The sequence below is a fragment of the Balaenoptera borealis genome (genome assembly GCF_965194805.1).
Source record: "Balaenoptera borealis genome assembly, chromosome: 19".
NCBI classification, from domain to species: Eukaryota; Metazoa; Chordata; class Mammalia; order Artiodactyla; family Balaenopteridae; genus Balaenoptera; species Balaenoptera borealis.
In genome coordinates, this window is record NC_138878.1 from 55,760,165 (window position 1) to 55,778,316 (window position 18,152).

At 44.5% G+C, this 18,152-nt stretch overlaps 1 protein-coding gene across 1 annotated transcript; it reads right to left on the reverse strand.

The window, feature by feature from the left end:
* Positions 1-10,715: 10,715 nt before the first annotated feature.
* On the reverse strand, positions 10,716-12,675 carry LOC309616316 (F-box only protein 27-like; the record flags this gene model as incomplete). The annotated part of the gene is made up of 1 exon (XM_082366785.1): positions 10,716-12,675. The coding sequence occupies one exon, from the start codon at positions 12,673-12,675 to the stop codon at positions 12,067-12,069; it is 609 nt and encodes a 202-aa protein (XP_082222911.1). The 3' UTR covers positions 10,716-12,066.
* Positions 12,676-18,152: the final 5,477 nt, after the last annotated feature.

The window sequence follows — 18,152 nt, forward strand, 5'->3', positions numbered from 1 at the left end:
GGTCTCCTCTCCAGGCTCGGCTGCCACTGTGGGAGAGCCAGTGTCAAAACGTCAGGGACCTGCAGCCATGACAGCCCGCCCCTGCCAGCTACACCCCAAGACTGTCACCCCCCAAAGCCCGTCAGCCGCCTCCCCATCCTCACCACCCCCGGCCCCATCCTCAAGGCCCCAGGCTCCCAGCCCGTCCTTGCCAGCGGACCACTGCAGCCCCCTGCAGCCAACCCCCTCTGTGGCCTCACTGACCCCTTGGAGTCCTACCCTGCATCTCGGCCAGTGCTCCTGGAAGGCGGGCCTTCACCTTGCTTCATGTGCCCCCATCTCTAAGTCTGCCCTTTTTATAGGCCTGCCCCTCCCTAACACCCAGCACCACCCACACCCCTGCCCCTCCCCCTGCCCCACCTTACCTGTCTCCCAGTCTCTGCCTGCCCCTCCCTTCTCACTGTCGTGCCCCCTCCTCCCTTCACCTTGCACTAATTTACAAGCCAGCCCTTCCCCCCTCCCACCCCCCGTATTCTCTAGATAACCCCTCCATCGGACTGTATTTAGACTGGGGGGTTAATATGGAACCGAATACCACACGGAAGACGTTGTCGGACGTTTATCAATACAAATGTTCTAGAAATTATATGAAGTTCCTAAAATTTGAAATATCCTGTTATGTGGTCAGTCATAATCCTAGTTATTATCTTAAAATGCTGTATGTCACAGAAACAGCCAAATTTCCTTGACAATTGCATTGTAATCGGTCTTCAACCATGCTTTTTAAGTCTTTTGTCGTTCATAGACAGTTATTGTCTTACTCTGATGCTTTTACAAACATGCTTGTAGATGAGTTGCTTTTACACTACAAAACTAAATTAGACTTGGTAGCAAAGGGACTTTCACTTTGTATGATGGTTATTTCAGAAATGACTCTCTTATTTATTTTTATTTATTTATTTTTGGCTGCGTTGGGTCTTCCATTGCTGCGCGCAGGCTTTCTCTAGTTGCCGCGAGCGGGGGCTACTCTTCGTTGCGGTGCGTGTGCTTCGCATTGTGGTGGCTTCTCTTGTTGTGGAGCACGGCGCTAGGCGGGTGGGTTTCTGTAGTTGTGGCGCTCCGGCTTAGTTGCTCTGCGGCATGTGGGATCTTCCCGGATCAGGGATGGAACCCGTATCCCCTGCATTGGCAGGCGGATTCTTAACCACTGCGCCACCAGGGAAGTCCCAGGAATGACGTTTATGGACGGCTTCTGAGGAAGTGGTAATAGGGTCTCCTTTAACTGTCTCACCATTAGTTGAGTCTCTTCTAAACTCTCAGCACACTCAGCACAATTCTATAAGCGAACTAACTTCTTATGAAGTATTGTTGCTTTCTGCACCTAATACTACCCTGGTTTTCCTTTTTCTTTTCTTTTTTTTTTTTTTGGCTGCACCGTGACAGACTTTTAGTTCCTGACCAGGGATCGAACCTGGGTGCCCGGCAGTGAAAGCACCAAGTCCTAACCAGGGAATTCCCTGGGAATTCCCAATATTACCCTGGTGTGATGTAATAACATTAATCTTGCAACTTTGCTTCCAGCATCACAGCAAGAAAAAAATCATGGTTGCATTTTGTTAACAGATTATATTCTCGCTCCCAGGAATGACTTACAAGAAGTCCCTGTTGATAATGCTGATGTAATTAGATTTACAGATGGGTCGTACTTAAGGGATGAGCAGGGACATTACCGAGCTGGATATACAATAACGCCCACAGTGGACATAATTGAAAGCTCTTATTTACCAGAAACAAAGTCAGCACAACATGCCAAATTAATTTCCTTAACTCTAGGATGTCAATTAGTTAAAGACCAGGTAACAAATACTTATACTGACAGTTACTATGCTTTTGTAGTGGTACACAACTTTGGAATGCCATGAAAACAATGAGGTTTTTAACAACTTCAGGGCAACCTATAAAAAAGATAGAAAACAGGATGCCGAGTTACTAATTGCTATATAACTGCCAAAGCAGTTAGCAATTATTAAAACACCAGGGCATTCCAAATCTGACACTATGGAAGCTAAAAGGAATCAGCTTGCTGATGCTGCAGCCAAACAGTTAGCTTTAAACATTCATCCTGTCCAGCCTTGAAAATGTCCACTCTTCTCCATTAACCCTGCTAATCCAGTAAAAGATTTCTTTCTACAGGTTCAAGAAATCATCACTAATGAAGAGAAACAGATACGGCAACAAAAAGAAGGTATTTTGACCCCACCACACAAATATGGTTTAGATATGATAAAACAAAACAAAACAAAACTTACAGTGTCTATTGAAGCCCAATTTGCCGATACTCCAGCATGTACATTCTTTACCCCACTGGGCATCTGAGAAAACGGTTTTATGGGGAAAACAATATTTTGGAAACTTTCACCCATGATGGTTCAAAGGAAACATATTACATTATTGGCAGGCCTTATTGACATACTTAAAAAAAATTGGGGCACTTCCCTGGTGGTCCAGTGGTAAAGAATCCGCCTGACAATGCAGGGAACACAGTTTCGATCCCTGGTTGGGGAACTAAGATCCCACATGCCGCGGGGCAGCTAAGCCCGTGTGCCACAACTATTGAGCTCACGCACCTCAACTAGAGCCCGCGAGCCACAAAGTACAGAGCCCACACACCCAGGAGCCTGTGCACCACAACTAGAGAAGAGAAAACCCGCATGCACCAACTAGAGAGAAACCCGCGCACCGCAATGAAGAGCCCGCGTGCTGCAGCGAAAGATCTCACATGCCTCAATGAAGATCCTGTGTGCCACAACTAAGACCCAATGCAGCCAAAAATACATTAAAAAATAAATAAATAAAATAAATAATAAATAAATCTTTAAAAAAATTGGGATCTACTTTTACAAAGAGCTCCCAGGAGGTGGAAAGGATCATGGATTATAACCCAGGGATTTTGCTTATTGGAAAGGACATCAAATAAAAGATTCTTTGCAGCCATGATGGAAAGAAACTTTTCAGATATTATTAACTAATCCATGCACAGCCAAACTGAGACACATTAATTCAAGGATTCACATCTCTCATTCTCCACCTGAATGGACTTTGATGGCTGTTTCTAGCACCTGACTTCAACTAAGACAGGCATCACCAAGTTAGGAAGAGAAGATGACAACAGCAGTAGCAGACAGCTGACCCAAGAGTCTGGGCCAGGCCTGAAAGACCCATCCTACCAGTTCAAATGTACCGTTACCAAAAGTCTGTCTTGAAATCAAAATTAAAAGTTGTTTTTTTATTTCTAGCCATGTTTTTGCCCCAAAACCCTTTAGTAATGCTATCACAAAGTATTACTACTGGGGGCAATTTAACTGATCGTTGGATTTGTCATTAAATTCCTCTGTCAATAAGGCCAATAGAAGCCCCTCATAATTCTCATCAGTGACTTTTCAGATGTTCCTGTAATCTCCAAATGTTTCCCCATCAGGATATAGCTCCAAGTCTACTACATTCAATTAATTTATACAATTCTGAAGTTTCTGGGATGAGACTGTGATGTTGCAAAAGCAAGTAGCTCTTGATTTTAAAAACTGCTTTGTAGGGGGAAGTGTGCTAGAATCCAGCCAATGTTGTACTTTCATATCAGATGAGTCCTCTAATATACCCATCTAATGACTCTCATACAAAATAAAAATTTCTACATTGAAGAACCCACTTTCTAGTCTAAATGAAATCTTTGGTAAATGGTTCAGTTTTGGGCATTCATGGCTTAAATCTCTACTTCTGACTTTGTTACTGTTATTGGTTCTGGCGATTGTGTTCTATATCATTTATAGAGTAATAATCTCTTGTACATCTCAATGTATATATATTCAAAACTCCAACGAAAATAATGATGTCTAAATGACTTGAAACTATTGATCATATCTATTGTTCTATATAAAAGGGCATACACAATGCACATACAGGGTAAAATTGGCATAAGTCCTATTGGAACTGACTGATAAAACTGACTATCAGTCCTTGTGAAGCATTCTACTAGCATAACCCCTAAAAGGAAAAGAACTGGGCTGTTAAGACTGGCAGCAGGGCTTCCTTGGTGGCGCAGTGGTTGAGAATCTGCCTGCCAATGCAGGGCACACGGGTTCAAGCCCTGGTCTGGAAAGATCCCACATGCCGCGGAGCAACTGGGCCCGTGAGCCACGATTGCTGAGCCTGCGCGTCTGGAGCCTGTGCTCCGCAACAAGAGAGGCCGCGATAGTGAGAGGCCCGCGCACCGCGATGAAGAGTGGCCCCCGCTCTCCGCAACTGGAGAAAGCCCTCACACAGAAACGAAGACCCGACACAGCCACAAATAAATAAATAAATAAATAAAATTTAAAATAAATAAAATAAAATAAAATAAAATGAGTTAAAATATTACCGATAAACAGAACTAGTATTTAAAAAAAAAAAAAAGACTGGCAGCAAAGGACATGATGGATCCAGGGTAGGTAAGCAACCACCATGGCATCAGAGGCCAAATATTTGATCACCTAATGCTTTCTATTGGAATATTAATGATCAAAAGGGGGAAAATCATGAAATAAAATCTATATTTTGAGGCAGGAAAAGAAAAAATTAAACATAAAATTGTCTCTGTGGTTTTTTAGGCCTCCTGCCTCCCTAATGTGGGATGTGTATATGCATTACACACAATCAGAGCTCCCCAAAGTGCTTGCTCAACCGAAAGGTCAATTTTTTTTCTTCTGATGCTGGTAATGTAACTTCCTAAAAAATAGCGTTCTTTCCCAGCTCTGTAGGGGGTCATGGTGAGTAGCTGCTTGCTTTGTACATTCTTACCTGGACTAGGTACCCTTGGTGAACTTTATGTAAAATATCAGTATGTTACATTGATGTGTAATGCTTTGTCTAGAAAATGTGTACGACTGTACCTTTGACTTCTAAAAGGCAGAAGAGTTCTCAGAGCTTTGTGAGAATCTGCTTCCTGGGTTATAATCCTCAGTTTGGCTTTTTTGCATTTTCATCTACAGGTGCAATTAATTGGAGCTCTCTTACCTGTGGGAGTGATGACATGGTACTATCACATTGGAAAATTGTTTGGCAGCACCTACTAGAGCTGAATATATACCTACACCATGACATGTATTCATCTAAAACAATAAAACAGCCAGTTATTTAACTAGGAAAACAAGGTTATTCAGAAGCAGTGAAGAATTGCAGTTTGGGATATGAAAATATGGTGAATCACATGCAAGTCCTCTAAAGCAAAGGAGAGAGAATTCTTTTATAGAGGAGAGGGCATGTTTGGAGGGACTGTTATAAACAAAAAGTCCATTGGAGGAAAGGAGATGTTCTAAGTATAGAGGCTTTTTCATTGGCTGAGTTGTGACAGTCTCTCATTGGCCGAGCTGTTGCCAGGCAAGGAGAAAATCTTTCTTCCTCCTGCTGGCTGTAGTAAAGTAGTGTCACTTCCTGCCAGAGATGCAAGGTAGGTCTCTTCCTTATGGGATCTGACATGGAGGGGTACCTGTGTGACAGCTCTCCTTTCTGGCCTCCCAACTCCATTTTATTTTATTTTTATTTTTTAAATGTATTACTTATTTATTTTGGCTGTGCCAGGTCTTAGTTGCAGCATATGGGACCTTTAATGGTGGCATGCGTGCTCTTAGCTGCAGCATGCATGTGGGATATAGTTCCCTGACCAGGGATCAAACTGGGCCCACTGCATTGGGAGTGCAGAGTCTTACCCACTGGACTGCCAGGGAAGTCCCCCTGACTCCAATTTAGCGAGGTTTCTCTTTGTTAATTTTCACATGCGCAGTTGTACTCCCAGGTATGAGAAATGTGTGCACATAAAGATAGATACTAGAGGACTTCCCTAGTGGCGCAGTGGTTAAGAATCCACCTGCCAATGCAGGGGACACGGGTTTGATCCTTAGTTGGGGAAGATCGCACATGCCACAGAGCAACTAAGACCGTGCACCACAACTACTGAGCCTGTGATCTAGAGCCCTCAAGCCACAACTACTGAGCCTGTGTGCCACAACTACTGAAGCCCGTGCGCCTAGAGCCCATGCTCCGCAACAAGAGAAGTCACTGCAATGAGAAGCCCGAGCACCGCAACAAAGAGTAGACCCCGCTCGCCACAACTAGAGAAAGCCTGCCAAAGCCAGACCCAAAGCGCCAAAAATAAATAAATTTTTAAAAAAAGATAGATACTAGAATGTTCATTACAGCTTTATTGATCAGAGACTCAAACCAAAAATGAACCAATGTCCACCCACAGCAGATGAATAAATCAAGAGTATTCAGCAAAGAGAAGAAACAAGCTACAGCCACTTGCAAAAACATGGATGGACTTTAGAAGCCTAAGGTTAAGGGAAATAAACCAATGCAAAGGAGTAAGTGCCATGTGATTCTGTTTAAAATACCTCAGGAAAGACGCCATCAGTGATGCTAAAAGTCAGGACAGCAGTTACCCTGAAGGCACAAGAGGCCGTGTCTGATTTCTCAGTCAGTGGCTGTTTATAGATGGGCTCGGGTTACACTTTTCTGTGTGCACATTATACTTCAATAAAAACTTAAAACACAAACATAAAAAAAAAAGTGAGCTTGTTTCAAAGTTAAAAAAATTTAAATTCCATAAATGATCCAGCAATCCCGCTTCTGGATAAATACACAAAAGAATTGAAAGCAGAGTCTTGAAGAGATATTTTTACACCCATATTCACATAAATATTCACAACAGCCATAGGTGGCAGTAACCCACGTGTCCCTTAACAGGTAACTGGATAAACAGAATGTGGTGTTTACACACAGTGGAATATTATTCAGCCTCAGAAAGGAAAGAAATTCTGATACATGCTGCAACATGGACTTTGAGGACATTATGCTAAGAGAAATAAGCCAGACACAAAAAGACAAAAATTGTATGATTCCACCTATAGGAGGTTCCTAGAATAGGGAAATTCATTGAGACCAGGTAGAATGGTGGTTGCTGGGGGTTGAGGTGGAGGGAATGCAGAGTTATTGATTAATGGGTCCAGAGTTTCCACTGTACAAGGTGAAAAGAGTTCTGGAGATGGGTTGCACAACAATGTGAACATACTTAACATTATTAAACTCGAAAATGGTTAAGATGGTTAAATTTGACATTTTACAATTTAAGAATATTTGTTATTAAAAATTTTTTAAAATTCGATTTACAAAATCTTAAGGTGGCTCAGAATAAATCCAACAAAAGATATGCAATATTTTATGAAAAAATTTATAAAACTTTATTGAAGGGCATTAAAGAAGAGTTAAGTATTGACACACAAGAGGACAAGATCTCCAGGTAACAATATGGACTAATCCAAAAGCACAACCTCAGGGCAAACATGAAGCTTTGGGTTGATGAGTACAATATATCATTTCCATAAAACTTAAGAACACATTAAAAAAATGCTATATAATAACTGTGGGACAAACATATGTAGAAAAAGGAGAACGTAACCCAAAGTGTGTGCCTTCCCTGGACAGTGGTTGGGGGTGGGGAGTGGCATTGGTGGGAGGGGGCAGATATGGAGTGTTTGGTTTGTCCCAGCTAAGGTTTGAGACCTGGCAGTCTTGGCTTCAGAACTGATGCTAACGGTTCCTCTAGGCTCCATGCCAAGTTCACGGACTGCTGGTGGAGAAGGGCCTGGGGCTCAGGGCACCTGCCTCCACCTGCCCCTGGAGAGCCAGCTCCTGGCTGAGACTGTCTTCCTCCGGTCACCGCCGTGATCAGATGCCCCGCACAGCAGGTTAGAGACGGGCTCAGGAGTCCCCTCCCTGTGGACCGGGGTTCAGCTGTGTGACTTTGGGCAGGCTGCTGCCCTCCCCAAGCTTTTTTTCTCATTTTGTAAACTGGGATGGTAGCAAGGCTTACATCAAGGGGGAGTTGAGAAGAGTTGATGAAATAGTGCTCCTAAGATGAGCAGCAAAGTGCCTGGGATGGGGGAGGGCACTGTTATTACTAATGTTATTATTATCATTATGCTCCCCGGGTGAAAGGGTCAAGAAAGGTTGGCCATCATCCAAGGGGGATCCCCATAGCCCTTGACCTCCCCATCCCATGCAGAGACAGAGTCCGCAACAGAAGTCTACTTCTCTAGGGAAATGGCAACTGCATCCCCACTAACACCAACCTCTCCACGGGGTGGCACAGTGCTGGGGTTCAGACCCCTCTGAGCTGGGCAAGTCACTTGCCTTCTATCAGAAGCTCAATTTCTTCCTGAATTTTCTGTGGGCAGTCACATTTGTTCCCAGAGGCGGACAACAATTTACTGACATGGCCCATAACTGTCACCCCTCTGCAGCCCCATGCAGAAGAATCTAGACCCTCGACTGGACCCAGGAGATCCCAGGATGCCAGGGAGCTACAAGCCATTGATTACTGAGATGGCCCAGCCAATGGGCCCAGCTCCTGGAAGGCACGGTCAGGTAGTTTTGCAAGGACAGTCCGCGACTAGGACAGACGGACCCGCACAATCACACTGGAGCTGGGCAGAGAGACTCCATAATGTTCAGACAAGAACTCCACGTCCTGGACCCAGTGTTCACAAGACACAAAGCGGATGCCCTTCTTGAAGTTGGAGAACACATGGTTGACCTGTAGGAAGGAAAAGAGGTAAGTCTCATTGTGCCTTCAAACACTGAGTTGGGGGCCTTCTGACAGGGGGTATTTTCCATAGATGGCTGTGACAATGTCTCCACAGGTACTTCTAGTTCCACATGTACTTCTAGAATCACGACACTCCTCTTCCAGGGGTGGAGTCTACTTCCCATCCCCTTGAGTCTGGAGGGGTTTCCTTATAACCAAGAGTGTGGTGGAGGTGATGCTGAGTGACTTTTGCTAAGTGACTTCCAAGGCTGGGTCAGAAAAGCAATGCAGCTTCTGCTGGTTTCTCCAGAAGCCTCATGGTGGAACCCTGAGCCACCAAGAAGCAGTCTGACTGCCCTGAAGCCACCATGCTGTGAGGAAGCCCAAACTAGACCAAGCAGAGAGATCCCACGGCCAAGCTCTGAGACTAAACCAAGAGCTGCTTGGCCAGCCACCAGCTGCTGTATACACACTCACACCCCAACATGCCTTCAGCTCCAGCCTGTGTCTAATGCAACCACATGAGAGACCAGAGCTAGAAACTCCCAGCAGATCCCTACTCGTAGAACCCATGAGAGGTGAGAAAATGACTGCTGTTCATATCAAGCCACTAAATTTTGCGGCAATTTGTTATGCAACAATAGTTCATCATAGGCTCCACCATCCTTTCCCCTCACCCCTCTCAGAGACTCACCTCAAAGGAGACATTGTTTCTCCACTGCCGAATGGGCACAGGCACAGAAGAGAAATGATCCAGGACGGACTGGTTGGCATCTAGAAGTTGGATAATTAGATGATATATATTGTCAGTGCCTTGTCGGCCAGCCCACCTATGGGAGAAGGGAGAGCTTGAAGGTTGGACTTGCCACTCCATCTCTTTGGATGTCTGCCTGCTTCACCTGAATGGCCTGTGCATGTATGCAAATCTAAAATGTGGTCCCCAGGACAAGCACCATCAGTGTCACTTGGCAGCTTGGACCCTGTGTATACCCAATGAATCCACCTGCACTAAACACAAGCTCCCCAGCTTGTCTGCATGCACGTTCATTTCAGAAATAATGACCTAGAGCCGTGCACTTCAAGGTACCTCCTGCCATAGGCTTGTCCAAATGTATGGTCTTTGCTCTCTGCTTCTGGGATGTAATCTCGGGACCCTTGGAATGTTATGTGTGACAGGACTAACGTTGTTTGCCTGGGGACCTTGGGTCATACTGGACAGCCTGCAAATATGATTTGGTGGGGGCTGGCCACGTCCACATAGATAGTCTATAATGGGGGCAAGCCACTCCAGGAAGACCAACAATGTGGTTTAGGATGCCTCACTCAGTCAGTTGACCTGGAGGCTGAGATGAAACATATAATAAAGCCCCTATAAACTCAGGTGAGCTTCCCTGGTTGGCAATATTCCATGCGTACTGTCACCATTGGAGGCCAGGACAGTCAGGTGTCCTGACCCCATGCGGAGAGGGCAATGGAAGTCTGGTATCCCCTGGATGCCGCCCTGTGATCTTCCCCTTGGCTAATTTTAATCTGTATCTTTTCCCTGTAATAAACTAATTATATAAGAGTTTTCATTCAGTTCTATGTCTTTCTAGTCAATTACTGAGCCTAAGAGTGGCTTTGGGAATGCCCCTATCTGGAAGTTGGAAGGTGGTCTTGACATTGTGGTGGTCATTAACTTTGAAGTTGGCTCTAAACTTCTCACAGATGTTGATGCCTGGCGCTCTCATTTTAGACACTCCTACTTAATTGGTATGGAGTGTGACCCAGGCATTGGGAGTTGTAAATATTTCTGGGTGATGTATGGCAAAACTGGGGAGTCACTGATTATTACAATCAACTGGTACACCATTGCTCAAAGCCACACAAACATGCTACAATAGTTGGATAGAGGATTAAGTTAAAAACAGAAGTTGATTGTAAATACATCTTCTAATGAGATGGATTTGCTGAGGTGGCAGTTTATGGTGCCTCGATAGAAAGTACATTTGGGAGACTTCCCTGGCGGTCCAGTGGTTAGGACTCCACGCTTCCACTGCAGGGGGCACGGGTTCCAAACCTGGTCAAGGAACTAGGATGTTTATGTTTTGGCATGGAGCGACCAAAAAATTAAAAAAAAAAAAAAAAATAGGGATTTCCCTGGTGGTCCAGTGGTTAAGACTCTACACTCCCAATGCAGGGGGCCCGGGTTCAATCCCTGGTCAGGGAACTAGACCCTGGATGCCGCAACTAAAGATCCTGCAGGCAGCAACGAAGATCCCGTGTGCTGCAACTAAGACCTGGCACAGCCAAATAAATAAATATTTAATAAATAAATAAATAAAGTAAAGAAACAAAAACCTGGGTTTCCAAATTCCTCATCCCTCATTATCAGGTTGGGCAGAGAATGTACCATTTTTTAAAAAAAGTTAATTTGGTAAGGCCAAAATTTCAAAGGGTCACTTTGCCTGTCTCTCAAGTAGTCTTTCCCTCTGGGAACCACACAACACAGTGAGGGGCTTTCTTTTTCTGTAAAACTGGAGCGTTATGAGATAGCATTTGGGAAGAATAACCAGTGATACTTCCACCATAGATGTGATCTGTAGCTGATTAATTTGAGAACAGGGTACATAAAAGAGTAGAGAATTTAAAATTATCCGGGTCAGGTATCCCTTGGAAAGTCTTCATGGACCCCAGTTTCAAGGCCATCACTACAGAACACAAGCTCTGGAGTCAGACAAGTATGAGCCCCATGCCAGGTCCTGCCAAGCCCTAGCTGTGCCACCAGGGGAAGTCACCTCCCCTTTCTGAACTTCGCAATTTGATGTTTCAAAACACACTTTCCCACAGGATCAAGGGTCATGAAAGGTGCTGAAAGAGCTCACACTTCAAAGCACTGGCTAGGTACCTGACATATAACCCAATCTTACAAAGATAGGGAAACTGAGGCACACTGTGATTTGCCCAAGGCCTCAAAGCTGGGAAGCCAGGGTTTGAACTTGGGAGGTTCTGGCTCCAGAATCTGACCTCTTAGCCAAACTCTCCTATCTTGCCTCCTCCTAAACCAAGGGGCATCTCATTTACAGAGTTGGACCCAAGTCCTCTGTATAGGATCCAACCTGGCATCTTCCAATCCAGGTCCCTTTGCAGGTTAGGAGAGGGTTCAGGGAGTGTACTCTGCTGGGTACTAAAGCTCTGATGGTGGTGAAGTCATTTCCCTACCTGCTTTATCCTAAGGGGTTGTTAGGAGGCCTAAAGGAGGTCACCCATGCCAACATCAGCGCTCAGCAAAAGGGCTGTTTTATCATCACACTCACCAGTCAGAGACACAAATCTCCATCTTTCCACTGTCCAGGAGTTCTGGCCAAAATCCCTCCTTCTCCAGGTCCAACACTTGCTTCTTTTTGTGACACCACCTAGGAAAGAGGGAGAAAGGTCAAGAGAACAGGGAAGTACTCACCACTGCCCTGGCCCTTGGGGAAGAGGGACTTTCACCTGTAGGCAGACTGGAAGCAGATCTGCAAAGGGGGCCTAGGCATGGCCTCCCAGCTTTCCTCCATAGCCAGGGCACCACAACCGTGCACAACCATCGATTTCTGGAGGACTTCTGTTAAATAAAAAAAGTTTGTGACCAAGTTCCTGGCCAGCCCACCAGCCCACGGAGAGAACCCATGGGTTTCCCATGAGGCCACGCCACTCCAGACCCTCCCACAGGTTCCCTTGAGGATGCTTTTCCTGGGCTCCCCACCTAGGCCCTTGGGGTTCCGGAGGAGATTGCGTCCTATGGGTCGGAGCTCGCAGAAGCGGCCCAGGACGCAGGGCCTGGGGTCGTCGGCGGCGGGCAGGCAGGTGCTGACGATGGGCCACAGGGCGGCGTGGTCTCGGGCCAGGATGTTCAACCACAGGGCCTGGCAGTCCACCAGGGCGCACCAGCACGGGCACACCCGGCGGCAGCGCCCGAGCAGCACGTGAGGGGGCACGTGGCTCAGCACCATCTCGAGCAGCTCCGTGGGCAGCTGGCCCAGACCCAGCGCCTCCTCGGTTTCGGGCTCCCCAGCGGGGACTCGGGCAGGCAGGCCCCCAGAGGTCGAGTTGTCCATGGTCTTCTCACCAGGCCCAGCTGCAACGCGGGAGAGCCAGTGTCATACTTCAGGGTGTCAGGGACCTGCAGCCTCTACCAGCCCCACCCCTGCCAGCCACCCCCAAGACTGTCACCCCCTAAGCCCCCTCAGCCACCTCCCTACCCTCACCACACCCAGCCCCATCCTCAAGGCCCCAAACTCCCAACCCGTCCTTGCCAGCAGGCGATCTAAGCCCCTGTCTACCATTTGCATCACAGCCTCCGGCAGCCAACCTCCTCTGCGACCTTGCAGACCCCCGAGTCCTACCCTGCATCTCAGCCAGTGCTCCTCGCAGGCAAGCCTTCATCTAGCGTCATGGGCCCCCATCGCTACCTCTGCCCTTTTTATGCGCCCGCCCCTCCCTTCTTAATACCCAACACCACTGCCGGCCACCTCCCCTGCCCCATGCTCCTTCTGACTCCACAGTCTCTGCCCGCCCCTCCTTTCTTACTGTCATGCCCCCTCTTCCCTCTGCCTTGCCCCGACTTACTAGCCAGCCCCTCCTGTGCCCACCTCCTGTATCCTCCAGACACCCGCCTCCTTCAGGCTGTATTTGGACTGAGGTGGAACTGCCCAACCAAACCTCCCAGAGTAGGGGCCGCCAGGAGCCAGAGTCTGTCGCTCTTTGTGCACACCAGTGGCCCCTTGGAGTGTCCCTAACCAGGCTGTAAGGCCCTTGGTGCTGAACAACTGTTGCTGTTTGGGTCAGACACCTGGGCAGGAGGCTTTGTATTCATTAGGTCGTATAAAATTCTCATCACCTTTAAGGATCCAGCCTCACTAGCTTGGAGATCATTGCATAGGAGAAAACAGGCTCCAGCAGGAGCCAAATGCATTTCTATCTGACTCCCTAAATGAGTGCTGTAACCAACAATAACCCCAGTCAAGCTTCATGGAGCCTCTTACTACCAGCCAAGGTAGCAACCCCCTGAGATAGGTATGGCTATGTCCCCACTTCCCAGGTGAGAAAACTGAGGCCAAGTGACCTGCCCAAATCAAACAGCTAGTAGGTGACAGAGCTGGGATTTGAACCTAACCAGGCTGCATCTAGAATTCTTGCTTTTAATCTGTATACCAACTCTACCCAATAAAAATAAAATGTGTGCTACACATATAATTCTTCAATATCAGCAAGTAAAACCAGACATGGTGTCTTGCCCACATGGAACTTACCTTCAAGGGGGAGAGATATGGTAAACAGGAGACAGAATAAACAAGTTATATACTGTTGGGGAAATCATTAAAAATAAAATCTGCCAACCCCCCAAATCCTCTTCACAACTGTAGAAAAGATTCAAGGAGTTTTATTATGGAATAAACATTAAATCAGACTGTAATTCACATAAGCCATGATGAGCAGTGGATGTGACATGGAAATTGTGTAGTGTGTAGTGTAGGTGATCAGTGCCATGGGAAGCAGAGCAGGGAAGGGGAAAAGGGCCATAAGCAATCTGGGTGGGGAGATCCTGAATTCTGAGAGATGGACTGACTATTATATGGGCCAAATTTCTTTTCGATACATACACTGTCAATAAAATTATTACTATTGAGGTTTTCCAACATATCCCAAAGTGGAAGAGTATAACGAGCTCCAGCAGTTAACTCCCAACCCATCTGGTTTCACCTCTACTCCCACCCACTTGCTCCCCCAGGCAATTTAAAGCAAATCTTAGAAACCACACCCTGCTGCCCATAGCAGTACATTTTTTTTTTTTGGCCATGCTGCAGAATGTAAATTGGTGCAGCCGATATGGAAAACATTATGAAGGTTCTTCAAAAACTAAAAATAGAGTTGCCATATGATCCTGCAATCCCACTCCTGGGCATATATCCAGAGAAAACTATAATTCCAAAAGATACATGCACCCCAATGTTCATTGTAGCACTATTTACAATAGCCAAGACATGGAACCAACCTAAATGTCCGTCCACAGATGGACGGATAAAGGATAAAGATGTGGTACGTATATACAATGGAATACTACTCAGCCATAAAAAAAGAATGAAATAATGCCATTTACAGCAACATGGATGGACCTAGAGATTATCATACTAAGTGAAGTAAGTCAGAAAAAGATAAATACCATATGATATCAGTTATATATGGAATCTAAAATATGACACAAATGAACTTATCTATGAATAGAAACAGACTCGCAGATATAGAGAACAGACTTGTGGTTGCCAAGGGGGAGGGGTTGGGGGAGGGAAGGATTGGGAGTTTGGGATTAGCAAATGCAAGCTATTTTATCTAGAATGGGTAAACAACAAAGTCCTACTGTATAGCCCAGAGAACTGTACTTAGTGTCCTGTGATAAGCCATATGGCTAAACAAACAAACAATAAAACCCCAAGAAGAAACCAGTAACAATCACAATAAATCCGTGTTAGTGAGATTGTGGAGTGATGAAATAAAATGTATATTTTGAGGCAGGACAAGAGAAAATTAAAAATAAAATTCTCTCCGTGTGCTTTTTTGGGCCTCCTCTGTCCCTCCCTAATGTAACGTGTGCCTGCATTATGCAATCAACCAGAGCTCCTCAAAGATGGCAGTGCCTGCTCAATTGTAAAGATCATTTTTTCCCCTTTCTTCTGATGTTCGCAATGTACCTTCCTGAAGAATAGAATTCTTTCCCAGCTCTGTGGCGGTCATGGTGACTTGCTGCTCGTTTTGTACATTCTTACCTGGACTAGGTATCCTTGGTGAACTTTATGTAAAATATCATATGTCATTTTGTTGTACAATCCTTTGTCTAGAAAATGTATATGACTGTACCTTCAACTTCTAACAGGCAGAACAGTTCTCAGAGCTTTCTGAGAATCTCCTTCCAGCATTATAACCCTGTTTGGCTTGAAGAAAATTCCTTTTTTTTTTCTTTTTTAACTTGAGAGTTTATTGAATTTTCATCGACATTTTCTTGGCGTAGTCTGCAGGATATCGGAGACACCCACCAAAGGACACCAGGAGCCCCCCACCCTGAAACTTTGAGCTCCGCCAGCTTCTCGGTATTCCTCAGGTGCTTCTCCAGGTTCTCCTGATATCCAGACATCATTGCTTAAATGCTGTCCTGGATTTTACTCCATCTCTTTTTCTTGGGACTTGGAGTCCTGAAGGGGTTCAGGTACATTTCCTAGGCAAGGACCTAGGGGGAAATCTGGAGCGAATTGGGTTGTCTTGTCCTTTTTTAAAATTTGGCTTAAATTGGAAAGATTATGTGTATATGGTCTGAACAAACTGTTTGCTAGTGAAATGAGACACTGAGTCTGCTCAGCTCTGAAGGAAAAGGGACAACTGCTCCTGCTGGCCACGAGGTGGTCTGAGGTGACTGAGAACCTAGGGGAAGTGTCTGAGAATCAATCCTCGTGACCTGTAGCAGTCCCACAGAGGATCCCACTACAATCATTAAGTAAACTCTGCTTGTCATCGGGGCATAATAAGGGCTGATCATGTTGTGCCCCGAGCACCCCTGGCAGTTTTAGACCACTGGAGGGAGAAACTGAGACACGTAAGAGAGTCGAACCAACCCAAAGATAGAACTCCCTTGGTGAACAAGACTCAGAAGCAGCACGCATTCGCTCCATCACAACCGCCCTCAGAAAGTTGTTCAGATCATATCTGAATTAGGCTGCCAAATTAATAATGGGAAACTGTGCCTCAAAGGCCAAACAGCTCCTGGATGGGCAGCCACTGGCGGGAACTCTGCCTGGCTTCATGTACAATTGGAGCAAAGCCAATGCTCGAAAGCACTTATCTTAACGCTTAAATGGCCAGGAGGGAGCTCTTTTCACATTTTAGAGAAAGTCAGCTTGATAAAACACCTTTTCAAAGTTCTGACCCCAAGAGAATAAAAGTATTCCTAGGAGGGACTTCCCTGTTGGTCCACTGGTTAAGACTCCACGCTCCCATTGCTTGGGGGCACAGGTTCGATCCCTGGTTGGGGAACTAAGATCCCGCATGCCGTGAGGTGGAGCCAGTTAAAAAAAAAAAAGTATTCCTAGAAGAAAGCTTGAAGTTATAACGTTTATTACATCATTGAAATGTAAACACAGCCCACATCATCTGAGAATACAGCCTTAGCTCAGTTAGTAGAACTTAAAACTGAAAGGAAGGAAAAAAAGGGAAAGAGGCTTTTTAAGTTCAAGCAGGAAAATTATGAGGTCGCTGTGTCTGTCTGGATGTATCTATGTCTGTGTGTATGTTATAAATATGCTACGTCCCTACCTCCAGACGGTGTTATCAGAATTAATTTGTAAAAGAGCTCTGTTTAACGGACTTAAAAGCAAGTGCTTACAAAGCAAATATTTCTAAGTGTTACCAAAAACTAACCCAAATTTTTAAAAGATCACGTGATCTAGAATTAATCTTTAATGACCAAAAACAAGTTTAAATTGATGGTTTAATTAATATAGACATGTCTTTAGAGTCATCAACATTAAGTATAATACTTTTATTGTAACTAGGGTTACTGAAAGTCAATAAGCTCATGTTATTTATGTTATAAAATTTGTCAACAAATAATTAATGGTATGATGATATTTTCACAAGTAATAAAATAGAGATAAATGGAATAAAAGCTTTTGGGTGATGCTTTAAGAATAATATGTTTTATTGTATGTCTACCTGCAAACAATTTCTCCAGATTTTTGGCAGCTTGAAACTTTAGAGTTCTGCTAACTCAAATTAAATGTTGGAAATTCATTGAAGGTCTAGATCATTTTTAATAAGATAAAATACTAAAACGTTAATTGCTAAAGAAGTCTTTGTTTACCTACTCTTGACCTCTTATTACAGAGAGACTAAATATGTTTGAAACTATTAATAGATATGTTTTGTGCTTTATTGAAAGATTGTACTATGAAATGGCATATATTTCTAGAAATTAATTTTTAAAAGGGAATACCGAGAAGAGAGTTTTATGCACGATCAAGACTAAGTTTAGATTGAATTTAATTAAATAAATGAATTTTAATATTAAAGGTAAAATGACGTAAAACTAGAATTTGGTTTTTTCTCTGTTGAGAGGACAAAGTTTTCTTGAAGTATGGATCTGCTTTTGAGAACAGATTGTAAAGTTTCTTTACCAGTGACTTCCTGCGCTTGCCTTTGAGATCTTTTATTTTCATTTTGGTTATATGTATTGGTATTGCCTCACAGTGACTTCTGATCCTATTTGACCAAATTTAAAACATTTTGATATCTTTGACAAACTTTCTCAAATCAAATTCTAAATGAAGTTCTTTTGACCTCCAGCTAACTCTGGGATGCTTCAGAGGGCCCCTGAACATCCCAAAGAGAGGTATTAAACTAGTTAGGTATATTTGGTATATTAAATGACCTGGGAAACAATGTCAAATGAGTAATAATAAATCTGAAGTTACATTGTAAAGGTAAATATTATTAATATAAATGTTCTAGAAATTATATGAAGTTCTTAAAATTTCAAGTGTCCTGGTAT